Source organism: Alosa pseudoharengus, unplaced genomic scaffold (genome assembly GCF_046254945.1).
Source record: "Alosa pseudoharengus isolate Yale_2024_CS ecotype anadromous, Long Island Sound unplaced genomic scaffold, YU_APseudo_1.1 YU_APseudo_1.1_scf_12, whole genome shotgun sequence".
NCBI classification, from domain to species: Eukaryota; Metazoa; Chordata; class Actinopteri; order Clupeiformes; family Clupeidae; genus Alosa; species Alosa pseudoharengus.
In genome coordinates, this window is record NW_027468587.1 from 13,742,787 (window position 1) to 13,770,122 (window position 27,336).

Sequence of the window (27,336 nt, forward strand, 5' to 3'; positions counted from 1 at the left end):
CCGGTGCGCGGCTTGAAAACACGAACAAAACATGAATGGAAAGTGAAAAAGGAATAGCCGAAACTGCAAAGGTACAGCTCTCTACAGATTACGTTTTGTTGGTGCTTTAAAATACTCTTGTACACTGCATGTTTCAGGTAGATGAACGCTGAACATTGTCTGTTATTGCATATTTCGCCGTTAACCAGCAAGCTGTCGAGCTAAGAAGATAATGTAACGTTAGCTGCTGCTGCTGACAACAGAAAAGCTTGACCTGTCAGGTTTGACATTTCAGTAACTTATTTCCCTAATTAATCACGTAGTCAGCCCTTGTAGTGTCAACAAAAGAACAGGTCTCAAATTCGTATGAAATGTTTTATATTAACTTGGAATTAACTTAGGTAAACTAAATGATAAAGGGTTGCCTGATCAGATCAGTCTCTTGTGTTTGTTACTTTCATCCAGTGGGCTCAGTTTTGAGGATTCAATCATGCCGATTTGTGAGATCTGCAGCGAGGACATCGCATCTGAAGCAGATATGAAGACGCACCTTCTACTCAGTCACTTGGAAAATGAAATGCACTGTCCTTTCTGCTCCCTGTCCGGCGTCTCATACGATGAGCTCAGCTTTCACATCAACACTGCTCATGTAGAGACGACTAACACGCCCTCAGTAAAGGCCAGGGTGGCTCATTGTGTTCCAGCTTGGACTGAAGACCGGGAAAAGCCTCGGACTGTGACTAGGAAAGAGGGACGTTGGGCAGAAAGTCTGCCTCCTGAAACCTTATCCAGTCAGACGCCTGTGCCAGTTGCAGAGAGCAGCACAGATGCTGCAGTGGGATCTGTATGTGGTACAAACAGTGCCACACACAGTCCTGAGGGTCGTACACACTCTAAGAACACCAAAGACCGGCAAGAAAGTTTAGAAGCGCATGTTGCCATTAAACAGAAGCGTCTGTCTTCTCCTCGGAAAGGTACAACATATTAAATGATCATAATTGCAGAATACTCCTGTCCATCCTCCACTGAGAGTTCTTGTGGTTGACTTGTGCTTCTTTCCTTCTTTGGGATTTGTGTTTTCCAGAAAAGCTGTTTCCTTGTCCGATGTGCTCCCTTGTGTGCCAAGACTGCTTCATTTTACAGGAACACGTGGAGTTGCACCTGCAGGAGTCAGCCATGAATGAAGGTGAATGTATCATCAACATTGTGCATATTCTTCATATAGCATAAAAGACTCAGTCTAGCAGCTACTCCATTTCCTCTCTGTAAGATCGCTGTAGTAGCATACTAAGTCTGTTAAAAGAAAGACACTCTTTACAACTGCCTCTGTCAGGTTTTGCCTCATTTGTTGTAATATGTGTTTCAGGGGCTACGACAGATAGAGAAGCTTCAGGTTCTTCTACTACACCTACTACCTGTAACACTAACACCTCAGGTAACGTTTAATGTGGCAACCTTAAAGGAATTATCCGGAGTAAAATGCACTTTAGATCAATTTACGGATGATTGGGAGTACATACGTTGAGTTGACATCAAAATCATGTCATTCGGATGTGTTTTGAGAATGTTTTTCTCAATTTTACCGTTTTTAGTCAAAACTCGTTAGCCTGGAAGTGACCAGGGCATGTCATTTCGCCGCTACAAAACGCTATTTTTATACCTCTTTCTCAAAACACATCCGAATGACATGATTTTGATGTCAACTCAACGTATGTACTCCCAATCATCCGTAAATTGATCTAAAGTGCATTTTACTCCAGATAATTCCTTTAAGTTATGTCAATGCTGTTATTGGGCATCAGTTCTTATGTTTGTACCCTACCTGTCTATAGGGGTGAAGCAGTACGAGTGCCCGCTGTGCTCCCTGCCCTTCCCCGACGCCTTCTCTTTGCAGGAACACGTAGAGCTTCATCTGGATAACGATACAGATGCAGCCAGGGGAGCAGGTATACACACACACACACACACACACACACACAAAGGGAAAATACCACATGGAATATACAACATTATGGAAGAAATGTGTGTGTTTGTACACATGGTCGTGCATATGTTCTTAGAGAGTTCATCAGACCTAACACTAGCCAGACAGCTCCAGAAGGAGGAGGAAGAGCAGCGGAAGCGGCAGGAGGCTAAACGTGAGGCGGAGGAATTCAAGAAGCTGCAGGTAAACACAGACAACCAGTGACCCCTACAATAAGACACACACGTGTGCTTCTGATGCTCAGCTTCTTAAAGGTGCAATCAGGGATTTTATGCAATTTCAAGGCCATAACATTTTTTTTTTCACATTCAGCTGCCCATTCCGTGATTACACTGAGAACAAAAAAAAAACGGTCTCTGTAGGCAGCCCAGGCTCTGAAAACTGGAAACAGAAACTTTGAAACCAAACAAAAACGAAACTTTGCGTGAAATTTCTCTGGGAATACTGAATGTAGGGGTGAGCTACCTCTCTGGTGTGTTTCGTTTGGTCCTTTGTTAAAATGTTTTGTTTTTTTTTTGCACAAAAGCGTCTGCTAATTAATTTAAATATAAACATAAACACAAACAAATGCCACTTCCCGCACAATCCCTGACTGCACCTTTACTGTAAGTGTGATGCTAGGATTGCTAAACAAGGTTCCAGGCAGGCTCTAGGAAGAGGTTCTTAGTACCTGTAGTGTGTGCCTTTACCAAACTGAACGGATGAGTAAATATTACATTACAAGTGTATTCTAAACTCAGATATTTGGTTGTATGTGTGTGGGTGTGGGACCTTATCTGTGCATCTCGATTTTGCGTTTTTGTATAGAAACAGTTTGGTATGGACGGGAGTGGTGGTTATCGTAAACAGATTGAGCGGAACATGGAGAGGGCGGTTTCCCGCGGCAACATGGTCCCTGCAGAGTTCCACATAAAACGGGCAGAGCTGATGGAGAGCCTGGCCACTGGCGTGGATGATGGGAAGACTAGAACGCCAGGTTTGCTTTGGATTTAACCGCAGAGTTCTAGAGAGATCAGTGTTACAGCGATTAGACAATCACTGGTGACGTGTATAGAACAACTTACATTTCTGGTTCCTCTGTGTCACCCATGAAAACAGTCTTTGATCCTTAATCTCTGCATGTGTCACTATGTATCTGCAGATTTGATCAGGCTTAGGGATACATGTGTTGCACACCTGCATTTTAATGGTCACTTACTTACACTATCTGTATTCAAACTGAAGAAAGAAAACTGAGAAACATATACAAATGCATCCACATGAAGCTCCCTTCGTGTGTGTGTGTGTGTGTGTGTGTGTGTGTGTGTGTGTGTGTGTGTGTGTGTGTGTGTGTGTGTGTGTGTGTGTGTTCAGGATTGATGAGGGCATTGTATGACTACTTTCGGCGGGAGCCTCGGGACATGGTCCACGTGTGGCTCTGTGGAGAGACGGACCACTACTCCTCCTCCGAGGGGGATAAGGGCTGGGGCTGTGGCTACAGAAACTTCCAGATGCTTCTGTCATCCCTCCACAAGCAGGAGCCATACAATAACATTTTATCTGGTAGGAACCTGTCACTTGTTTGCACATGTTTGGCTTTTAGCTAGACCCTTTCAACAGCTTAAAACAAACAGGCATTTCAGGTGGCACAGAAAACAACATTGTTGTATTGGTATTGGTAACTTGGGGACAAACAAAAATAAAATGTGCGCGGCGCTTCCGACATAATTATGCTTTTAAACAAACATTTCACTCGGGTACATTCACAAAAAGACCATTGCATTTTGGCGAGAGTTACGCTTTAAGCTAAATTCATTTTCGGATTCATTTTCATTTCAAAGTATCTGCGTTGGTTTTGAACGTTTCAACCAGAAACCCTGTAGGAACAGATTGAAAGGGTCTATAAGGACTTTGCTATTACCATGTTACGTTCAGTGACAAAACAGGCAATATTTTGAAACACATTTTTTTCTGACCAGATGCATTTTACAGACTCTGCTTCAGACAACCGTTAGATTTCAGACAGTACAGTTTTAAAGTTTTGCCAATTACAGTTTTATTTGATAGGCTTATTTGATATGTGTTCAAGGACATAATTGTAGTTGTATATTCTTGTTCATTAACTGAAGCCGTACAAAATATTCACCATGTGTATTCACTGTGAATCCGCCATGTAGTCCGAGTGTAACCCCACTGGGAGCAGCAGGAAGGCAAAGGCAGCCAAGTCAGATGCTGCCATCAGTGAGGCTTAGTTTCCCTTAAAACCCCTTAAAGGTGTAGGTTTTTGAACATTCTAAGTTACGCAACAATTGAAGGTTCTAAAATTCTATGTTGAATTCAATGAACCCAGATATTCTTTAGAATGTTAATTTCTCAACATTCCTGTCACACTGGTGTGACGGTACTCCTTTAAGGGTTAACGGCTTTCCATTTCTCTGACCCCAAGACGTCCCCATCCCCAACATCCCTCGGGTGCAGGCCCTGATAGAAGAGGCCTGGAAGCAGGGAGTGGACCCAGCCGGGGCGGCCCATTTCAACCACCGCCTCCAGGGCACCCGGGCCTGGGTTGGCTCCACAGAGATCTACTCTCTCTTCACCTCTCTCAGTGTCAAGTGAGCTTGATTGATTGATTGATTGATTGATTGATTGATTGATTGACCATGCTGAACTGAACAGAAAACATATTGTAACAGCAGTTAGCGTGAAGCCACCAAACTTGCCTTGCATGCACCAACAGCAAAACAAGGCAACTCGCTTATTAAGCAGTGGGGATGCACTGGGCTAAGTTATGCTGTAAAAGCTGGTCTTATGTTTTCAGGTTCTTTGAGTGAGTACGGTAGTCTGGACAGCTAGTGGCAATGACAGTTGTACTTATCGGACTTTCATCTATCGAAAACAGTTTCCTCCTAAAACATACCTTAAAAAACATAATAGAAGTTCTAGTCAACCCTGCTAAAAGCTCTCTGAGGTTCTCTTCCAGGCTTTTCTTTTTGTATACATTGTATTTACTATATGTATTTATTCTATGTATTTTTACACTGTCTTAATACTGTGGACCATTTTGGTGTATGAAATAAAGATTTGAATGATAATAGCTGCACATTGTTACCTTACTGCATCCTGCACTTTACTGTATGACTATACGTCTGTGTCTACCTGCAGTGCTCGTGTTGTGGACTTCCACAAGCCCACGGGTCAGGGCGGGACGCACCCACGCCTGTTTGACTGGGTGAAGCAGTACTTCTCCCAATCGAGCACACAAAACGGCAGACTACCTCCAAGGGTGGTGCAGACCTCTCTGCCCCCCATCTACCTCCAGCACCAAGGTATGTCGGCACAGTAGCCAGTGGCAGAAGGCTGAAGTGATCCTAGCTTCATGTGTGCCCAGTCATGTAGTCTAGTTAGCTGTAGTGGGTATACTGTGATCAACCCCAGATGTTAATATGTATCCATGCCATGATTTTTGAAGTGGGTATACTGAGCTGGTGATGTTTTTTAAGTGGGTATACTGCGTAGTCCTGCGTATCACGTAGACTACACCACTGTCTGTGCTCCTTTAAGGCAGGAAGAGAGAGGGCAGTGTGTGTACACTGAATATTATGGACTCCGGGTAGGACTCCTGTTCTTTTGCAGATAGTCTCCAGAGTCAAAATAAAAAGTAAATTCATAGGTTTCAAAATCACAAATAAGAGAGGTATCTCCCAGCACTGGCCACAGGCCTCAAATCAGGAGTCCATTTTTGTTTTGAAGATAAAAATAAAAACTGTCCACCTGCATTACAGTACAATATAGTAGCACTACATTCCTTTAAGAGATGCAGCTGTTTAGATTTATACCTCCTCTAGCCACACTTGGCGCTTGGTGGTGCTGAAGGATGTTTCGAAAAGTACCTCCAAAACATGATTTGAAAACAGCATGAAACTACACACACACACACACACACACACACACACACACCCACACACAGCAGAGCATTGACTTCTATGATGATTTCTTTTGTTTGCTTGTCTCTGTTCCTGTCTAGGCCACAGCCGCTCCGTGGTGGGCCTGGAGCAGAAGAGGAACGGCAGCCTGTGCCTGCTGCTCTTTGACCCCGGCTGCCCCCCCTCTGAGATGGCCAGGCTGCTGGAGCGAGACCCGGCCGCTGTGGCCGCCGTCGTGCGGCGCATGAGGAAGTTCCCCAGCCACCTGAAGCACCAGCAGTACCAGGTGCTGGTGGTGGAGGGCCTGCTGACGCCAGAACAGAAACAGGTGAGAATGAACACCGAAACACAAACACTTGAAATGAGACTTAACACAGAAACACGTGCACGCACACACACACACACACCCTACACACACACACTCATACTGGAGAAGACACAGCTGGAATACACACACACACACACACACACAGCGGAAGTGTTTACTTCTTTGATGATTTTTTTTCCTGGCTAAGGACACATTTTTGTTGCTGAGTTACATGAGTTGGACACAAATTATGTATGATGCAAACTGGTTGAAACAGGTGCTGTGGTTGTAGGTGATATTGTGAACTTTTGTCATGTTTTGTCCATAGTACTCTTGTGCCAGTGAATCTCTGCACGTGTCACTGAAAATGCTCATTTTTGTATTTTAGAGGCAGATTGTCAATTCAAGGACGTTTCGTGCTGATCGAATCCCATGAACAAAATCCTGTTCTGTGTTTCCCAGAAATGCTTTCTACTCAGGTTTTAATGAAAATTTTATAGTGTTTTAATTGTGTGTGATTAATAATAAATTATGACCTTTTCTTATCTTTACGTCTCTTTTCTATACCATGGAAACCTGATATGGCAAGAGATTTTTTAAAGAAAAACAAAAGATTGTAATGGAGTATTGGAGACACTAAGCAAAAGTGAATGGGAAAAAGTGAAGGCATATAGTGACCATCTGGTCCTTTTGATTTGAACCAAACCATCTGCATTATACAACCCCTGGCAAAAATGATGGAATCGCCACTCTTTGAGGATGTTCATTCAGTTGTTGTCAGAAAAAAGACAAATCACAGATGTGCTAGCTTTGTGAAGCAGAGATCATGTAGAGCAGTGGTTCTTAAGTGGTCTGACTTTGGGACCCACAATTTCCCATGTTCATAAAGTCGCGACCCATATATATATATTTTAGCGTTTAAGCCAATGAATATGGTGAGCTACATGGTAAGACAAGCGAAGTGCCTGTAGGCCTACTTGTTTGGCATTAGCCTACATTTGTGAAGTCTTCAACTCTTGATGTAACCTTTCAAAGTACTCGACAGGTATGACTTTGACAGGGGTGCCTTGTTTCCATGTGGCATTTTAGTTTTGATGGTTTCATGCTCTCATGTGCCAGCCATCTACTGAACACCACACAATGGGGTTTCTGTCCTATTTTTTCCTCAGTTTAAGTGAATCCATATCCAAGCCTACTGTAGGCTACTTCAAATATACAGAATAGCAGCCTACTTGCGTTTACCACTAAAATGATGTCTAACATTGTCTATGTCCATGGCAATGACTGATATGTAGGCTATGAATAAAGTTTATCAAAATAAAGGTCCAACATTAGATCTGATAAGGTAACATTTTAAATTGCTGATTTTTTTTATTTATTTTTAATCACAAGCTGTGCGACCCACCCAGAACGGTTCCGCGACCCACTTTTGGGTCCCGACCCACCAGTTAAGAAACACTGATGTAGAGCAGTGTTTCTCAAAGTGTGGTCCGCAAGCTATCCCAAGTGGTCCGCGAGCAGACCTGGTAAAATATAATATAGATGAGTTGTCTGCAATATTGACCCAACTTGTATGTAAATCCAAACAGTTCTGCAACACTGTCTATGTAAAATATGCCAGTTTAAATCATATGAATCCTCTGACACAATAAGTAAAGTGCAAAGACAATAAGCAAGGTGGTTCAGTGGGTAGGCTAATATACTGTTGAAGTAGGTCTAATCTTTTTTTTTACCTAGGTGGTCCGTGCGTTTCTTTTTTATTGGTTAAGTGGTCCTTCGTCTGAAAAAGTTTGAGAAACACTGACGTAGAGGATGATTTTCTACATGATTTTCCGATCATGTAGAGGAAACAAATATGGAAACACTCAATCCTCTGTAAAAAATGATGGAATCACAAACCTAAAACATCATAATTAGTACTTAGTTGCACCTCTAAATATAGTCAAACTCATCAGTCACAGTCAGCACTGCTTTTCTCTTTGCTATGGGTCTACTCTTGCACTCCTGGATGGTGGCTTTTGTTCTATTTTGAGTCTGGAGTGAGACCGTCGGAACATTTTCTACCTTCCTCACTGGAGCCTGAGCTCTGCGGAACATTTCTTGAATTTCCCCTGGGGATCAATAAAGTATCTATCTATCTATCTATCTATCTATCTAGAACAGGATGGATTATTTTAATGCTGGACAGGACACTTACCTGAGTTTTCTCCACTGATAACTCATAAATGGAATGCACGGATCACATCAGCAGCACCATTATTGGGAAAGGGATTTCTGTCAGTGGCTGCACATTTTATTTGTTATTTATTTATTATTATTAATCATAGTTTGGGAAGAATAGCTAGTCAGCCAGCAATCTAAAACTAGACGTACCGCAAAGCGGTACAACATATGACAGTCAGTCCTGCACATTCTCTCTGCAAAAAAATCACGATTTGTCAATTGGTCTCCATCTCTGTTTATTCTAATCTTTTGAGGGGTATATAGCTGGTAAGCCAAACTTATTCATGAGTGAATAGTTTGGTCACGATTGGGAATCCTGCTAGCATGGTGACAGGCGTAGAAATATCATTAACTTTGAAATCATTGGTCACTCACATTGATTAGAGTCACCTAAACTTTACAAACTAAACAGAATAGGCAGTCAGGAAACAATGTATGTGAGCTTTCTTTTGTGTAAATACATTTCTGCATTTTTCCGACTACAATTTTTGATGTTTGCAGTTTTGCAGGCATTGCTTCTACCATTTACCACAGTCAGTTTTGATTTTGTCATTGGCCTGGCATTTTTTTTTTTGTTTGACGTAAACTGAACTATGCAGCCTGGCGAGCCAGACCCACATTAAAATGTAGGGTCTGGGCACTCACCGTTCGCAGTGCTCAGTCCGAGGGGCAGGATAATCAGTTGTCTTTCAAATTCCCTCTGCACGCAATAGGATATTTGTTTTCAAGTAGCAGGGAATTCAAGCCAAACCGTTGCAACTCTGCCATCAATCATTATGTTAAGCCCACCAAACGACTCTATACACGATTTCAATGCCTGATTAAGTTTCAATTTCTGGAGCTCACAAGCCAACGGAGAGTTGCTAGACTAGCCGCTAGGGGCGCTTCTAGATTTCTAGGCTAGAACTATGGTGTTCCAGACTAGTATCCCCCTGAAAGGAGAACGATGGGCGTGGCCAGGCTATAGTATATAGCACCATTTGGTAAAATATGCTTGTTAACTGCATGATAGCAAAGATAACTTCATTCTGAAAATGTATGTTTACCATAATTACCACCAAATAACCAGCTTTTTCAAAACTCCATGTACATCTATTCTGGTGGTCATTGTATATTGCTTTGTTTTCTTGCTTGATGTAAAATACTGTATTCACAACGGCAAATTATTTGGGGGAAAATCACTATTTTTGGTTTCAATGTTGCTTGCATTTTTACTGTATATTTCAACTTCTCTCTGTAGATAAACATAACTTTCAGTCTTCTATGGAAATACGTATAAAGCCTATGAAAGACAGAAGAGCTTTAGGTTCTAAGCAACAGTGTGTAGGCTACACGATGTATCCAAAATGTCATTATGACAAAAGTGTTTATAATGTGAGGCGAATGTTTGCTTTAAAGTTGTGTGCCATTTTGCTGAAGATTTGAGACATTTTGCATTTTGTGTGAGCAATTGTGGGTTTTGTGTGTGGAGTTTTGAAAAATAGAGTTATGAAAATGTGTGTAGGCCTAAACAGTTGTAAAAAACTGTAATTATGTTTGAATGCATAACAAGCACTCATTCAATAACTGCGCACACGTGGCAAAAGAAGGCTACATCATGTTCTGTCACTGGTAGCGCTGCATCTTCGAGTTTATCAAGAGGCCTAAAGAACTGCATAAACAGAGCATCCACTTTCGGAGGTACTTTAATTGTAAGCCTATAGGGCTACTGAATATCCCAGATCAACATGTTTGTTTAAAAACGTGTAGAGAAATAATTTCGCGACCCCTCCCATCATTTTGGCGACACCCAGTTTTAAGAACCACGGACACTGTAACTCATTGCTATGGCAGCACACACAAAGGCCTAAACCCAAATACATAAAAAAAAAAAAAAAGATGCTTACTTAGGCCTAGCCTATCAGCTGCATTTTCCGACCAATTGAGGATAGCAAGTCCAGAGACGACTCGGTCCATTGAGCTTCTCAGGTCAGGGTAACTTTATGCGACTCGGTCAATATTGAGCTTCTCAGGTCAGGCTAACTTTATGCGACTCGGTCCACTGAGCTTCTGAGGTCAGGGTAACTTTATTGGTTTCAAGTGACAACAGTTGTATTGGAAAATCAGTTATAATCTTTGTAAATAGCCACCAGCCGCTTTGCTTGCAAAAAGAGTTAATCATCAGTCGCAGTACCGTGTCTCTTTTAAATTTGCCCGAGTTTAACGTGTGTTGGACGCAACAACGGCTTTACACCACATCTTTAGACGAGACATTCACAGGATCCGTAGTCGTCATTGCAACCTCCTCTATATAATAATCTTGAGTTCAGCTTCCACAAAAACCCCGCACTTTTAGCCGAACCTGAAATGAATGCCCATGAAGACGCGGATGAAGAGATCCGGAGGGAGAACCTGTCAGGTGAGCGTCGCGCGTTTCTCTCTCTTGATGCATGGACGTGTGCGCAATATAATCTATGCTTTACACTTCACTTCTTGTGCTAAAGTCTTTTCTGCAACAAAAAGTCAGTGAGTTGTTACATTGCTTATAGACATGAAATCTTTTGCAATATTGCAATTCCCTGATTTTTGCATTTGCAAAATGGTCTCTGACCAATTACCGCCATAATTGTAGTATTAGGCCTAGCCTACAAAACCTACCGCCAGCTCACATCCTCCTTTGTCTTGTAGGTCTTGTGTCTGCTCCAGAGGTTAGGTTGATCCCGCATCGGGTTTTTAACTTGATCCCTGGTGTCAACTCGTCCGAGGAAGTGGATCGAATCCAAAGCTGGAAAATTAGAGATTCGGACATATTTCTTGTCACATACCCCAAATCAGGTGGCCTATACGCAGGGGAGGAGGAAGTCTCCTCTTCAACTGAATTTCCCATTCATAATATGTTGTTGGTTAATACCATCCATTCTGACAGGCATTAGTTTTATGCTAAAGTTTGTGCAAATTGCATGGTAGTGTTACTTTTCTAAAGTGAAAAGGCATAAATTAAACTCCTGCATATAGCCACATCATGAGTTTCTTGAAATAATGAAATAAAGGACTTGAGCTTAAAAATATTGAAAAAAGTTGGTAGGCCATCAGTTGTGGCATGTAGACCTAAGGTGGCCATATGGAACAGTGTGCCTTCCACGGCACACCCAGAACTGTATAAAGATATATATCAGAACCTCTGACATTAGGGCTGTCAATCGATTAAAATAATTAATCTAATTTAATTACATACTCTGTGATTAATTCATCTAAATTAATCGCATATATAATTTTTACTGTGAAAGTATTTTAAATATTTAAATTTAAATGAATCAGCATTTGTGATATTAACTTCAAAAACTCTTTTATTATTATTTTCACTCTTCAAATAATTGCCATAATAATCTATGATATGACCTAATATGCTGAGGAAATAAATTCAAAAGTGCTTCGGGAAGAAGTTTTTTTTTTTTACACACAAGGCATTTCAGGCCACAGATATGACCTAGGGGACACAATGAAAATAAATGAACACTCCCCTCAATGTCAACACTTATTTATTTGCATTGATGTATTTAGAGCACATTCCTTGCTGCAGACATTACAGAGGACTTTATTTTCAACACTTTATTTTTATCAACACCATCAGGTCGTTTTTTAAAAGTAAATGTTCCAATCAATGATCCAGCACGTTTTCTTCTCTCTCCATTTTACAGTCTAATTTTTACTGACTAGAACTCGGGGTCAAAGGTCATACAGAATCGATTAATCTGCACTAATTTTTTTAATCAGTTAATTTTTCTTAAATTAATTAATCAAAATTAATCAGTTATTTTGACAGCCCTATCTGACATACAATCCTAATAGTCTAAAAGAAACCTCAGTGTTACCTTTCATTTGAGACCAGGATTTTGCTTCTATGCCAAGAGGTTGCCACACAGTAAGGCTTTTATTTTCATTGTATGCATTTTGGGTAACCAAAAAGTCCTATGGGGAGTTTCCATAGGGCATTTTACAAAACGCATGAGCATACCTAGACAAATAATGGTGTAAAGTACTCATATTCTATATTGATCTTTACTTTTGCATAAAGCTTCACAAGACCTGGTGCTAGTGCTCTGTGTTTCTAAGTCATATCAAGTGATAGAGGGCTGAAATGTGGTCAGTTCAGAGAGGCTTGTAATCCAGCAGAAAAAAAAAATATATATATATTCTAGCCACTGTAGCTCTGTGCCAGTACTTCACAGAGCTATTCTGATTGTTATCTAAGACACTAGGGTCTGAGCTTTCTAAAGAGGTCAAGCATTTGATGATAGGCCAAACTAGGTGGGAACAGTGCAATATTTGGGGGGAAAGCCTAAAAATGTCCATCCCATATAGACCCTTTCAACAATAAAAACAAAAACAATGCTTGAACGTTCTATTTGGGTCCCAATCTACTTCCTCTGCATTAAGATAACATATGGAATGTTAAAAAGGAAGTCTTGTGGGGCCAACTATGATGCTCTTGAAAGGGTCTATAAGGCTTTTATTTAGCCTTTCACTTATGCCATGTCTTTCTGCACTCCTCTGGCCCAGGAACCATATGGATGCAACAGATCATCCTCCTCATCGAGGCGAAGGGCAAAGTCAAGGCATCCTCAGGTCAGTCAAACTCTGAGCGCATGCCCTGGATCGAGGTGCAGGGGAGCGAGATGGCATTTGTCGGGGCCCCTCTGTCTTCTCCTCGCCTGCGCGTGACGCACCTGCCATACGAGCTCATCCCAACCGGCCTCAGACAGAAGAGGGCCAAGGTGTGGGCCATGTGGTCAAACCACTTTCTGTTGAATTACATGAGTTTTGTATTTTTCTATGAACACAAATTTTGACTCCCACAGAAACAGAAAATGTACTTGAGTGCTATCGGAACTGTATATCACAGAGTTATGTGTAATTTTCAAATTCAATGCTACTTTATTAGCATGACTGTGTAATTGCAATGCTACTACATACTGTAGTTACACACTCACTAAGTCAGTTCACTGTTTCAGCATTTCTTGCTGTCTCTTCAGATCATTTATGTGGCGAGGAATCCAAAAGACGTCCTGGTGTCATATTACCACTTCCACCACTGTGCAGCAATGCTGGAGACTCCTAAGGACTTCAGTGACTTCTTTGAAAAGTTTTTGGATGGAAGAGGTAGGAACAATACTGTAAACATATAAACTGTAACCAGGGCCACCTCAGCACCGCAGCCATTGTAAGTAGTTTGTCTGTTGTCTATTAAAAATAATAATAATTCTGCTAGTGATGTGTTTTGGCAGCCATTGTCATTTGTTTTTTAAAGAACATTGTGTTAGTGATATGAAGTGATGAATTGGCATACCTTCAAACTTCTGAGTTAGGTGAGCACAATAACTAGGTTATTGTCGAGTTTAATCAACATGTCTCTCTTTCTAGTGTATGGCAATACTTGGTTTGAGCACATCAAAACCTATTACTCACACAGGGATGACATGAACATCTTGTATGTAACATATGAGGACATGATTCAGGTATGGCATTACCACATGCCTTCTACAAACCATTCAGACTGACATGACCATGTTAAAGAATATGTAATCCAAATATTAGTCATACGTGTGGTCATGTGCTCAGTGCCAGAAGTGAGGTGTTGGAGTGTGTGTCTTACAGGATCTGCAGTCAGTGGTACAGAGAGTGTGTTCTTTCCTGGGCAGAGAGCTCACCGACAGCCAGATGGCTGAGGTGGTGGAGCACGCCAAGTTCCACAACATGATGCAGAACCCGTGCGCCAACTACAGACAGATACCTGATACCGTCATTAACCACAAAAGGGGATCATTCATGAGGAAAGGTGGGCTTATTAATTCAGATGAATTAATTAATTCTAATTCATATAGTGCAAAAAATCTGTACATTCCTCTTAACATCCTCTTTACGAAATACAAAAAGCGTCTCCTTCCTCTGTGTTTCACCAGGGACGATTGGCGATTGGAAAAACCTGTTCAGTGTTGCCCAGAGTGAGCGATTTGATATGGTGTATCAGGAGAAGATGAGGGACGTCCCCCTTTCATTTAAATGGGACATGTCCGAGGTCATGCCAGAAGTGATGCCCTCGGGCCCTGTGGACATGCATTGCAGGGGCAGCCGTGGCCTACTGGTTAGCGTTTCGGACTTGTAACCGGAGGGTTGCCGGTTCGAACCCCGACCAGTAGGCACGGCTGAAGTGCCCTTGAGCAAGGCACCTAACCCTTCAATGCTCCCCGAGCGCCGCTGTTGTTGCAGGCAGCTCACTGCGCCGGGATTAGTGTGTGCTTCACCTCACTGTGTGTTCACTGTGTGCCAAGTGTGTTTCACTAATTCACGGATTGGGATAAATGCAGAGATCAAATCTTCCTCACGGGATCAAAAGAGTATATATACTATACAATGAGGAGTTTGAAAATCTCTGAAATGTAAAAATTCATTTTGGGTGTGAACAGGACAGGCACAACATAATATGACATAATTGTTGTATTTGTCTACCTGTTCTTATAGGCACCATGTGTATAGCACCAATGCCACTAAGTAGGTGTGATAAATGTATATACGCAATATCTGAATACGTAATCACAGCTGTTACTAAATCAAAACTAACAATTCAAGTATTGTTAACCTAGCAGTTGCAGCTCTTGTAATATGCTGTGGTTTTAGACAAACACAACTGCTGACTACATCACTATTGCATGAGACTTTACAATCATAAGAATTAGAATTGTGATTAAACAGGCATCTGGATCATTGGAGCATTATGTTTATGCTAAATTAATCATTTGATCTGTTCTGATGACTTTTGCTATCTATTGGATGTAAAGTAGGCTACATAATGAGGTTTTTCTCCTGGTAACTAGCATCTGCCCTCTGTTGGTGATACAGTGCTACTACAACATCAGTATCACAAGCAGCATTATTCAGCTAGAGGTCTTAACATTCTGTACCTAGCCCACTGAGGACACTAATGCACAACCCTGATCACACTGAACAGGATGACCTGATCAGCCCTGGCAGTAGCAACATCTTGTGATGCCTTCAATGGCCTTACAGGGTCTCTCTAGAGAATGAATTTACTGCTCAAGCTAACATGGATAACATTGCTGTGGGCATTATAATGCACATGCTATTAGAGTGGGCATTCTGATGCATTTATATTTTGTAATTAGTTTTCCATTCAGTTTATTTCTGTTTAGATCCACGATAAAGCTGCTTTAAGAGATGAAAGGAGAGCAATTTCTAGAGGCAGTTACTCCTGCCAGCTATATTAGTCATAATAGTGGTGCATCATTCCTACTTCTGATAATAATGCCACATGCTGTTAAAGTCCAGTGGAGGAAGAGGCAGAGGTGACGGCTGATGACTTTAATGGCATAGGCGTAGAAATCATATCGGGAAAGTTGCACAGAAACACCCCGAGGCGGCATCATCATCACAGACTACAGCTTGATTGCGTAGACAGTCTGTGTTTCGTACAGAGAGCGACTGACAGGCAGCGTTGTGTTGCCCATCAGTCTGCACCTTCACTTGGAATACGTCACTTTAGTCCTCATCGCTGCCGAGTGCTAATGGGTCAAAATCCGGGTCGTCTTCGTCCAGGTCCAAATCGTCAATGTCCTGGAAGAGGGACTCGTCCACCTCCACGCTGTTCCCAGCTGAATAAGAGCACAGAGAGGAGTAGTGTTACACACGCTGACTAACCCGCTTACTAAAGAACAGCAGCAGGACATGTGGTAGCTCCACATGCGGTCAGTTAATTATTAAACGCATGAAGGGCAAGGTGTAAAAATGGGATTCCATACCATCCTCCAGAAACTGGATATCCGACGTATCTAGATTGTGGTCTGTTTCAAATAACTGTTTTCCTGTTGGTAATAAACACACACACATACAAATCAACGGTTATTGAGAGTTTATTAAACCACCAGCAATCTCACAAATGGCTTGTGATGAAAAAGCAATAGAATGTCACTTAGTATGACAACTTTGACACTTTCTTCAGCTGTTTTAGAGGCAAGTCAATTTCCTTCACCTTCAAATTAACACAAATGTTGTCATGCACAAAAACAATTAATATTTAGCCACTATTTTTGTGTGTGTGTTCATTTGTGTGTGCTGTTGTTGGTGTTAGGTTTCTGCATGCCTTTTGGGAAATTAGCTTATTAGCTTTTAGAACAAAGCTCCTTATTGCTACTCTCTCCTAAAGCAACAAACTGCACAGATGTGTGTGTGTGTGTGTGTGTGTGTGTGTGTGTGTGTGTGTATATATATCAGGGTAACCCTGATACAACGGAAACCCTGATTATATATATATATATATATATATCAGGGTTTCCGTTGTCCGGTAATTACCGGACATTGGCCGGGAAAAAAATGAAATGTCCAACAAAATTAAATCTCTCCGGTCAAATTGTCCGATTGAAATTGGCTAATAATCCCGTCCCCTAACGCAATCTGAATTTGAGAATAAGCCTTAATATGTAAGCCTATATTATACGTCCTCTGGCTATGTTTTTAAATGAACAGGCTCTACCGTTTGAAAGGTAAGCTATTAAACAACACGCCTATGCTGCATTTCAAATTATTTGAAATGCAGCATAGGCGTGTTGTTTAATAGGAAGCGCACGCTTAAAACGTCTATGTTAAACAACGAACAAATGAGTGAGGTGGTTCAAACATGGCCAGGCCCAGGCAGACTAGCCTTAAAAGTGTTTTCAGAGGCCAGACGCGATGGATGATGATAAATTGGTAACGTCTGAAGCCTCAGATGTCCGGTCAACTCCACCACCACCAGATAAAAAAGCAGAAGTGTCGGACTTGGGCGTATCTGTCGGAATCAGTGACATTGTAAGTGGAGTTGCGGGGGGTGCGACCGCTCCAAGACACTGTCATTCTCCGTGTACACTGTACATGCAAAATGTTCTTTACCCAAAGCATACAGTAGGCCTAGGAAACATTTCTTAATTTATTGTTATCAAATAAAGAGGCATAGCATTAGGGGGTAGTGGTGTGAGCGCTCATTCTTGTGTGTGCGCATCTGTGTAAGTTAAACAGTCACCACTGGAGATAACGTGGGTAGCAGCAACAAACAACGTAGCCTTTTTAAAATAACGAACGAAGCGGACTCTTGCTGTCCATGAAAAGATGAAAAGATACTGGCTAGATCTTGTTATGTTTAAGTTAGGCTAATGAACATGTTGCATTCTATACAGCCTGATTATGTCATTCTTTGAGCTACATAGCCTGTCTCCAGTTTTCCTTAATTTGACTAATTAAGAAGGGATAATACTATAATACTGACCGGCATATCATCAAAATGTCCGGAAAACGAAAACTCTGCCGGTCACTTTGACCGGCACCATTGTTTTCTAGCGGAAACTCTGATATACACACTGCATATGTATATATGTATATACATACTGTATATTGGGCAGCCGTGGCCCACTGGTTAGCACTCCGGACCAGTGGGAACGGCTGAAGTGCCCTTGAGCAAGGCACCTAACTCCTCACTGCTCCCCGAGCGCCGCTGTTGTTTCAGGCAGCTTACTGCACCGGGATTAGTGTGTGCTTCACCTCACTGTGTGTTCACTGAGTGCTGAGTGTGTTTCACTAATTCACGGATTGGGATAATTGCAGAGACCAAATTTCCCTCACGGGTTAAAAAGAGTTTATATACTTATACTTATACTATACACTTGTATCAGTACTAATGAATATATCAGAATGTGTGCCTGAAAAGAGCCATACATGTGACCATGACTGTAGAATGGCCATTTGATGAGGTAATTCTTGGAAATACTTTATTTCTTCTGTTTTAATCACAATAATTAAAAAATTATATAGAAGGTGAGAACTATTCTCTCACTGTCATAAGATATATGATGTTGAGGTCATGATACAATGTCCAAATATGTAATGTGCTTTTTAATAGTTATAAGCCTTGGCATTAATATAATGAAGACATTGATATAATAAATATAATGCATAACAAGATATATCAAGTCAGACTAAAACGGTTCAATTAATTAAAAAAAAAACAAAAAAAGTGAAGAGATGTTTTCCTGGTGATGCTTCTCTAAGATTAGAGTTACCTGTGAGTTTGTTCTTCCCCGCCTGCTCCTCCTCTTTCTGCCTCTTCTTCCTGATCTCCGCCATATCTTGCTCAAAGCCTGCCTTCCACGACAGGAAGTTCTCGATGGTCACCACTGTACCCTGGAAGGCTTTCTATTGAGCATACACATACACACACACACACACACACACACATCAGCAACACCACCAGTGCAGCACCAACACCAGCAATCACGCACAGGGCCAGAAGTGTGTGTTTTTTTCTTTGTTTTTTTTACAGAAATGAAGGTCAGGCTGACAAACAGCTGCTTCATATCAGAAGTAGTTCAGAAAAGAAGTTAAGTCCCATGCAAAGACTTCCTTAACACACTCTATAAGGTAACTTACTTTTTAAAACTACGTTTTAGACTAAAAACAACAGCCAACTTGAAGCTGCATCAACATTCCTATATTGGTTGGATATGGATTTTGGTGATGCGCTTTTCTACAAATTCAATTATTAAGAAAAGCTCCTGATTTCTCCTGAGATGTCTATATATATTAGCACGTGAAATAGAAAAACTTGGAATCTTTCCTGACGGACACCATAATGCTTTCCTTAATTACTTATAATTATCAAACAAGGCATGTGACATCTATCCTTTGACATTTCACAGACTCATCATCACAACATGTTCCATCTTTGATTTTGTTCAAACCTTCTCAGCTTCCTCTAACTCCTTCTCCTTCTGTAGCCGGTCCTCCTCTTGCCTGCTCTTGATCTGGTCCACTATTTCATTGAGTTTCTCCTGCACAGCAGTGACTAATGTAAATATCATCACCATGCCAAGGTTCTCTTCTGCCTGCAAACAAAGACAACACAAACGTTTTACAAAGTATCAAGATCAAGTAAACCATGGATATGGTATAGAAGAGGGACAGAGCACGAGAGAGAGAGAGAGAATCATATAATGAAATGAAATTAAAGGTGTGGTCATTAGGCTATAAACAATGGATACGGTATAGAAAGACGATTTTGTCATGCATTGAAACAATGAATAATCACACACAAATTCATAAAGGGTAACTGGGATTAAACTGCTGTTGATATTATTATTACAGACAGATGTGGATGGTTACCAGGAAATATAGCATAGAAAGCAGAGATGACATTCCAAACCACTACATAAGAATGCATTAGTTGCTGTTAGCTGTTAGAGACTGCTGTCAGTGACAACCATTTAGTTGTACACAGCACTGTGCATTAATGCAATCATCTGTATCAGGCTTCCAACAGATATAATACAGACAGACCTTTCTTTTCTACGGTATAACACTATTGCTGAAGTTATTACTGTTATTTTAGTATTAGCATTAGCATTTATTCTTTTATTTACTTTTTCATTTAATTGTATCTTTATATCGATACCAATATTAATGTAAAGTTGGTTATTAACATGCTATACCTGTAGCTTGGGCAACAATGACTTTGTTGATTCATGCAAATAAAGCACTATTTAATTTGATTTGAGAGAGAGAGAGAGAGAGAGAGAGAGAGAGAGAGAGAGAGAGAGAGACCTGCTGTTGTAGTAAACTGAGGACTTCTTCTGCATCCGAATCCTCCAGATTCTCCTGTGCGTAGATCTCCCAGAGGGGAGGCTCATCTGGGTATTTCTCCACATAAGTGAACTTTAAAGTCACTTCCACCGCTGGTGAAGCACAAGGCACATTCACATTATCTCACATCAAGATCACATCAGATGCTCTCAGCCAAACCAACACATTTAAACACAATATGCTAACAAAAATATTCAATGCGAACTTGCGAAAGATTACACTTTGTTCTAAAGTTCTGCAATAGAGCGGTGTGCTTTTGATCATCAAAAAGCAAAGTCTGCTAGACGGGCAACAGTCTGGAAAACAAAAAGAGATGTGGGCCTGCCCTTCAAATCTCTACAAAAAACTAAACTAAACTAAACAACGGGCAAGAAAAATAGATACTTACTTTCGTCATTTTCTCCTGCATCTGAAGTGACTGTGATGGTGAAGCTTGCTGGATTCTCTGACAGAACTACAGATGTGGTGAAGCAGAATCACAGGCTAGGTTAGTATGCACATGCAATTACAGGATCAAGTCGATGTAAGTTATGGGTGGGGAGTATTTTCGTTATCACTTCAATTGCATTCCCCCTTGAAGACAACGCTCATATGACAAGGCAGATCTTGGAATAAACAGTCGAAAAATAGTGGCTCTCACCCACCCGGCTAACTAACTATGTTCATGTAAATGTTAGCTGCATGCTTGATAACAAGGCAAGCAAGGCAATTTGCTTATATGGTAGCAAAACAAGGTTACGTATTTGGCCGAATTATATCTGTTATAGTGTGTTTCGCGGAAATGTTCTGTTTCTTTAATTGCTAATTGATATGAAATGGCTAGATAGGTAGCTATCTACTGAATAGCCATTCTCATCCTGAGCACTTCCAATAAGTTAGCTGTCCAGTGCTAGCTAGCTAGCCCATGAAGTGGTTTACTTCTTTCTTTGATATTATGTTTACCTGTGTAAGAGTCTGGATAAATGGACTCTATTGCTTCCAACTCATTCCTCTGCTCCTCTCCGTAGTCTGTCATTTTATATCACTCCTGTCCATCTATTTTGGACTGACCACGTTACAATCCACAAATGAGTCTTTCTTAGTCACGTTACAATCTCCACTGAGGCCTTCCGAGATCGATTCGCTCCGGTATTCTATTGGCTATGCCTCAGCAGCCTACAGCTGCAGCTCAGTGGTGGCCTGCGTGTTTCATTATTTCGTTATAAAGTATACATAATGTTTTGCTGAGACTCCCTCATCCACGTGACGTGACTATTATTCTATTTAGTTATTTAAAAAAAGGTTCTAGCCAAAAAAGGCACATTTGCAACTGCATGACATTTCTGAAGTTGATTGTTTCGCCTCAATATGACCACGTGACATATATCCTTGAATTTAAAGTGGTAGACTTCCACAAGCCACAAGTGCCACATGGCTCACACTGTCATGTTGGTAGGCTAGATAATTTCCCACATTTCCAAAATGAGCCATAAAATGTCACATCCTTGGGGTTAACGTCTCTGACCATTCTCAATTCCCCATTACCCTGTATTTGCATTTACCTCTATTACTACCTGACTCAATGGCTGAATCTGACAAATCTGGAAAATCTGATTCCAATGGTGAGCCTTGGAAGTCAGAATTAGGCCTTCTCAAGAGTAAGAATTTAGTTCCTTATTTAACTTATGAGAAAATACTTAAATGTCCTTAATGGGGCCTTACATTTACATTTTGCTGTACATTCTTAAAACAAATGTGTTGAAAAATAACACAACTTGTGTTGTTTTAACACATCTATATGTCCAGACTGGGACAACACAATGTGTGTTATTTCTAACACATTGCTTTTGTTATAGTGTGTACACTCTTACAACAAATGTGTTGAAAATAGCACAACTTGTGTTGTTTTTAACACATCTATATGTCCAGATAGGGACAACACAGTTTGTGTTGTTTCTAATACATTCATTTTAAGAGAGTATAGATAGAAAATATAGGGAGGCCTATACCTCACCTCAATTACTGCAAACCAATTGTTTCTGACTAGGTTATGGCTGAAATACTGTGCACACTGCACATCTACAGAGGACAACTGGGTCATGTAAATTGTAGTTTTACCAATATATGTGGCTGGTACCAGTAGAGAAATTGAACACAACATAAACATTACACCCACACAAACACACAGGCAGGCAGACAGACAGAGAGAGAGAGAAGAGAGATAATCATATAATAAAATAGAATTAAGGGTGTGGTAATTAGGCTGCTGTGCATGAGTCAGAGTCGGGAGACAAATGCAGCCTCATGCCTCAGTATTCATTCAGGACAAGTTTGAACAGGCACAAGAGCATCAAGCCCCATTCTCTCAAACAAGTGTTTTTACTCTGGTGGCAAAATCACATGGGTTTATTGATGCACCCAATAATTCAGAAAACAATATGCATATTTGTGTAACTTTTTTTTATTATACAAATAGTGGGATAGTGATAGTGGTATTTGTTACAAATAATGCAATTTTCTTTTAAATAATTAGTAGCGTATTATCAGGGATGTAGTGGTAAAATAAGAGGTGGGTAACCCCCCCCCCCCCCCATACACAAACACACTTTATTCTTTTTTAAGTTGAGCTGGCTCTTGAGCACAAGGAATTGGAACATGGCAATAAACTACTTGAACTTGAACTTGCAGGTTTCAGTTAAAATGATCTGACTGTGTGCACATGCATGTGCTCCTCACAACACACAGTGATAGATAATTCAAAATCGTAAAGGATGTAAGGTATAAATTATATATATTAGGTGCATGAGAACATCCATTATATGCAATGACTGAACATATATTTATTTTGTTTGTATGCTTCCAGTATAAAATGATAAAAGCATACTTCTTAACTTTCTGATGTACCTTAAAGAGTAAGAGTGATCTGTAATTCTTTCCTGGTTGTTGCACTGTTCTGGATCCATGTGATTCAGCCTACCATTTATGTGTAATGTCAGCATGCATGGCTGTTTTTATTTTGTCTATGTATTTGATATTTGATAGTGTAACTCATACTGCATGCTGTTAGACCATGAGTAGCCTACCGTGAGTCATGTCTGTGTGTATGCTGTCCCTTCCCAAATATGTGTATTCTCTGACTATTAATTGCTATCTCTTATTCACAGGGTCCCATGATGTAAAGGATATCTGGACATTGCTATTGAGCATGCATTTCTGTGCACACCTCCGTTCTTCAGTAAACAGTAATAGTTTTTACTGAGGTGAGTTAAGACCAAAACTGAAATGAAAAAACTATGTTATTTTAATGTGATGGTGTATGAATGTGGCCATTTAAGTAGAAGCCCCCCCAACACTTTAGTTATCAGATGAATAATCTCACCTCTTACAGAGAATACAAATAAGTGCTGATTTGTCATGGTTTAGCAAAAGCTTCATGAACAAAATTATGCCTAGAATGCAGATTAGGACCAAAAGGGAATGTAGCCAGTATGGACTATATTATGTGCACTAACTGTTAAAAAAACATGGCCATCAACTTCCCCAAACAACCAAACATCCTTGTAATCGTCTGAATGTGAAATACAATGCGACAAGTCTGCACAATAGGAAAGGAGAAGCTGGAATTGTGTGTGGTTGCAAAGAGGAAAGGCACTAACAGAAAAGCTGTTTTGATTCTGAGGTCTATGGGCCTCAGTACTTTGCAGAAATTGTCCTGTCATCTTTGAGCTAATAGTGTTTTACTGAGTGGTTTTTAATGGTCCACATCTGAGAGGAAGTGCAGCATATTGTCCCTGAGGAAGGCAGTCACGTGATTTTCAGGCATAGTTCTCTCTTTCCTTCCAGCCACAAGCTGCTGATGGTCAAGTAATAGTATGGAATGTTACTTCAAAAAAGAGTCTTATCAATGTAAATTATCCTTAACCCATGATTACACCCCCCCCCCCCCCCAAACCCAATTGAGCAGTCAGCTTAATGTGAGAGCATCTCTTGTGCCACATTAAGATGAAGTCTCCTCTAGGTCATCTCAATGCCATGCTCCATATCCAAGACAGGTCTCTTCTCTGGGTTGAGGTCGCGATCACTGCGGTCTACATAGCGCTGCAAGGTGCTGTAGCACTGTTCTCCACGTGTGAATGTGTATGGGGAAGAGATCTCCTCCCAGGCCCGGTGGTTAGGGAAAGGGAACGCTTCAGGATCTCGGTTCTCAAAGAAGCTCTTGAGGTTGCGCTCCGCTAGTTTGGTGGCATATTCAGAGGCGTACACGTCAAACTTCTCCCGCTCCTTCTCCATGTAGCGCTTCCAGAACGTGAGCTGCAGGTAGCTCACCTGTGAGCGACAGTTTCTGTAGCAGGTGCCAATCAAGCCTACTATTGCTGAGATTATAATGATGGCCCAACCCAGAATCTGCAAAAACACATACTTCCAGCATTAACATGTACTGTATACAACTAAAATGGAATTGAATATATGGTATGGTTGTGAATCTAACTTGTTTGAAATACAGGCATTACATTTCAAAATGCATATGCAAACAGACCTTCGAAATTAATATTCAAACCTATGGTGCAATATGAAGACAACACAAAGCTATGGTGCTAGACTAAGTAGCAATTGACAGATAAAGTTTTTGTGATATACCTATGCATGTTATTCACCCTATTCTGTCATTTAAAAGATTTGTCTGCATGTGCAAGCGCTAGAAATGGGACAATGAAAAGGCCTGTAGACACAAGCAATGTGGAGAGAAACAGGCCAGTGCTGTCCTTTTATCATGCCATTAGAGTGACATCATTGTTGAAGTCTGAAAGAATTTTTGTTTTCCAGACAAGACAAGCAACTGAGTAATATATCACATGCAGTAGTGCAATATATTCAAGATTCAAGATTGTTTTTATTGTCATTCTAAAAACAACACTTCAGGAATTGCAGTGTATATCACATGAACTCATGTTCTATGCAATTGTATATGGTCATTTTCATCTATACTTTAGTTGTATCAATTAGATTTCATTATAGATTCAGTATATCTAATATATAAAACGTTAAGGCTATATAAAATCCAATTTATTTTGGATAACAGATTTTCCTGTCACATACATGGGTGAACTTTAAACTTTGGCCGAACATTGAACTTTACCTATCTGTCAAACACTGAACTACCACTGAGCCTCTGTGTCTTTATCGCTTACCTGTGACTGAGCTCGGAACATGAGGAGCAGCTCCATGTTCTCATTGGTCGGGAGCTTGGATCTCCCACACGGAACCCGCGCCAGTTCCTCCCGGCACAGCGTCGTCTTGTTCTTGCAGAGCAGCGGCACTACCAGGTTGTCGTCCAGGCCGCTGACGGCGCACTCGTAGAACGTTCCGTTGAGGAGCGCCACACACAGCCACATGATGGGAGCCACGCACGCCGTGCCCACCACCTTGCACAGCCCCGCGCAGCAGCCAATGCAGTTGCCCCGGGGGCAAAGCTTCATGGGGTTCAGGCAGCAGCCTGTGAAGAGTCTCCACAAGCGGTTGTTGACAAACAGCCCGGTGGTCAGCAGCACGATGGCCGGTCCGAGCAGGAAGGTGATCCCGTAGGCAAAGTTCTGGTCATGGTTACACGGGCAGTTGAAGGACACCATGGAGAAGATCCTCTCGCCTCCGATGGTAAGGATGGCCATGAAGCCATAGCCGATGGTGGATTTTTGGTCGGACAGGAAGCGGAGGATGGTCTTGAAGGAATCCATTGTTTCCCCTGAGGACTTTGGCACCTTCCACATAGACGTAGTTGATTACCATGCAAGAGGTACAAGACAAAGAGTGAACACCCAAGACTGCTGGTATGCACGGCACCGAGGTTCTTGTCCATAACTTTGAGACTGAGACCAAAAACCTTGCGACAGTCGTGTCTGCTTCTGCCCCTCCCGCTGTTTTCTCTCTCCAACTCCTAAACAGCTGGTCTCTCTATTTTTCTCTTGTAGTCACACCCTCAAGCCGCTTCCCCCGCTCATCTTTTTCCTCATCTTATCCGGCATTCCCCTGTGCGTAGCCTCCGCTTACAAACCCCTCCCATGATTTATTCCCTCTGTTTCCTCCCTTCCCCCTCTCCTTCTCTCGCTCTCCTTCCCTCCCTCCTTCTTTCCCTCTCTCCTTCTCTCACTCTCTCCTTCCTCCTCTCTATTCCGTACTTTGAGAAGCTTGTGAGAAGTGGGAGTGAAGGATCATATCCTGGGATTTCTGTCTGACAAAGGACTACACTCCTCCTCCTCTCCCTCCCAACCTGTAAAGGGCAGAGCCAGACAGGGGCATGGCCACAAAACAGGCCCAGAGCCTGTTGATCTGGTTTTGGAGTGCATGCCACAGGTAATTCTAAACAATGTGCATGAGAGAGCGCTCAGCCAAAAAACAAAAACAACCAGCCTTCTGTGTCTGTGTTTTTTTTATATAGGTCACACACACACACACTCTCTCACACACGTGGTTTGCATCAGGGTTCTCAAGTCTTACGCAATTCAACAAGTTCACACAATTCACGCAATTCAACAAGTTCACACGTCAAGGTATCTGCATAATTAGTAGCCTAGAGGAGACGCAGGGATACGAGAGGATTTCTCGCAGGGTTCAGAACTAGCGCACCACTCACCAGACAAATCAAAAAATAACTAGATGTGTCGCATAGCGGTACAAAATATGACCGCCGCTCAGTCCTGCACATCCATTCCGCGAAAATAAATCATATTAATGAATTTGTCTCCATCTTCTACTCCATCCCCCACTCTTGAAACTTTTGTGTTTGGAATGTGTGTTTGCACACATTCCGCACACATTCCGCACACAAAGTAGCCTACTGGCGCTGCAAAGGTGAATAGATTTGTTTCTGGGCCAAAAAATCTATAACATTGTTATAAAACCTTTAAAATCTCTAATCACAAGTAGGGCAGTTCATCACAGTCCATCCATTGCAACTGGACTGATGAAAGGTACACCTGGCTACATTGTATTTGGGAAAAGCAGAAGGTAGCAGCATAATGTATTTATTTATTATTAAACAAAACAATCCCTGTCAGTTCCATGCAGTTTTCAACAGCTATCAAGAAGAGAGGTCATGTCATGGATTTTTGTGAATGTTTCTTCTTCTACATATGCATAAGTTTAGTCATCTAGTTCAAATGATATTCAGCTTTATTGTCAATGCACAAATTAAATACCAGTAGTCTAAAACAAAATGCCGTTTTACCCAGTGGTGCAAATAACTGACATGTCCAAAAGGGCCTTCGTTGCGAGACTGTTCATATTTTAACGGGCAAAGTTGAAGAGCT

The 27,336-nt window shown here is 41.3% G+C and overlaps 4 protein-coding genes across 7 annotated transcripts; 2 read left to right on the top strand and 2 right to left on the bottom strand.

Annotated features, from left to right (window-relative positions):
- Positions 1 to 6: 6 nt before the first annotated feature.
- zufsp (zinc finger containing ubiquitin peptidase 1) lies at positions 7 to 6,717 on the top strand. 4 transcript variants are annotated; one of them, XM_076280183.1, is made up of 13 exons: positions 34 to 71; positions 189 to 260; positions 445 to 953; positions 1,064 to 1,165; positions 1,346 to 1,414; positions 1,812 to 1,925; positions 2,040 to 2,146; positions 2,771 to 2,939; positions 3,317 to 3,505; positions 4,389 to 4,554; positions 5,105 to 5,268; positions 5,967 to 6,193; positions 6,561 to 6,717. In XM_076280183.1, the coding sequence occupies exons 3-13, from the start codon at positions 470 to 472 to the stop codon at positions 6,606 to 6,608; spliced, it is 1,839 nt and encodes a 612-aa protein (XP_076136298.1). In that variant the 5' UTR covers positions 34 to 71; positions 189 to 260; positions 445 to 469; the 3' UTR covers positions 6,609 to 6,717. The 4 variants fall into 4 exon arrangements, with proteins under 4 accessions (XP_076136297.1, XP_076136299.1, XP_076136298.1 ...); XM_076280182.1 differs by lacking the exon at positions 189 to 260 and having other exon boundaries at positions 7 to 71; XM_076280184.1 differs by lacking the exon at positions 189 to 260 and having other exon boundaries at positions 32 to 137.
- Positions 6,718 to 10,741: 4,024 nt separating this feature from the next.
- Positions 10,742 to 14,908, top strand: LOC143118626 (amine sulfotransferase-like). The gene is made up of 8 exons (XM_076279651.1): positions 10,742 to 10,793; positions 11,081 to 11,209; positions 12,935 to 13,149; positions 13,408 to 13,534; positions 13,796 to 13,890; positions 14,030 to 14,210; positions 14,335 to 14,516; positions 14,894 to 14,908. Exons 1-8 carry the CDS (start codon positions 10,742 to 10,744, stop codon positions 14,906 to 14,908), a joined length of 996 nt encoding a protein of 331 aa, XP_076135766.1.
- An 828-nt stretch (positions 14,909 to 15,736) lies between these two features.
- On the bottom strand, positions 15,737 to 21,181 carry rwdd1 (RWD domain containing 1). The gene is made up of 7 exons (XM_076280187.1): positions 20,996 to 21,181; positions 20,442 to 20,507; positions 20,015 to 20,145; positions 19,156 to 19,299; positions 18,478 to 18,610; positions 16,189 to 16,251; positions 15,737 to 16,041 (listed from the first exon to the last, which is right to left on the bottom strand). Exons 1-7 carry the CDS (start codon positions 21,066 to 21,068, stop codon positions 15,929 to 15,931), a joined length of 723 nt encoding a protein of 240 aa, XP_076136302.1. The 5' UTR covers positions 21,069 to 21,181; the 3' UTR covers positions 15,737 to 15,928.
- A 1,296-nt stretch (positions 21,182 to 22,477) lies between these two features.
- calhm5.1 (calcium homeostasis modulator family member 5, tandem duplicate 1) lies at positions 22,478 to 26,256 on the bottom strand. The gene is made up of 2 exons (XM_076280188.1): positions 25,222 to 26,256; positions 22,478 to 24,436 (listed from the first exon to the last, which is right to left on the bottom strand). The coding sequence occupies exons 1-2, from the start codon at positions 25,795 to 25,797 to the stop codon at positions 24,047 to 24,049; spliced, it is 966 nt and encodes a 321-aa protein (XP_076136303.1). The 5' UTR covers positions 25,798 to 26,256; the 3' UTR covers positions 22,478 to 24,046.
- Positions 26,257 to 27,336: the final 1,080 nt, after the last annotated feature.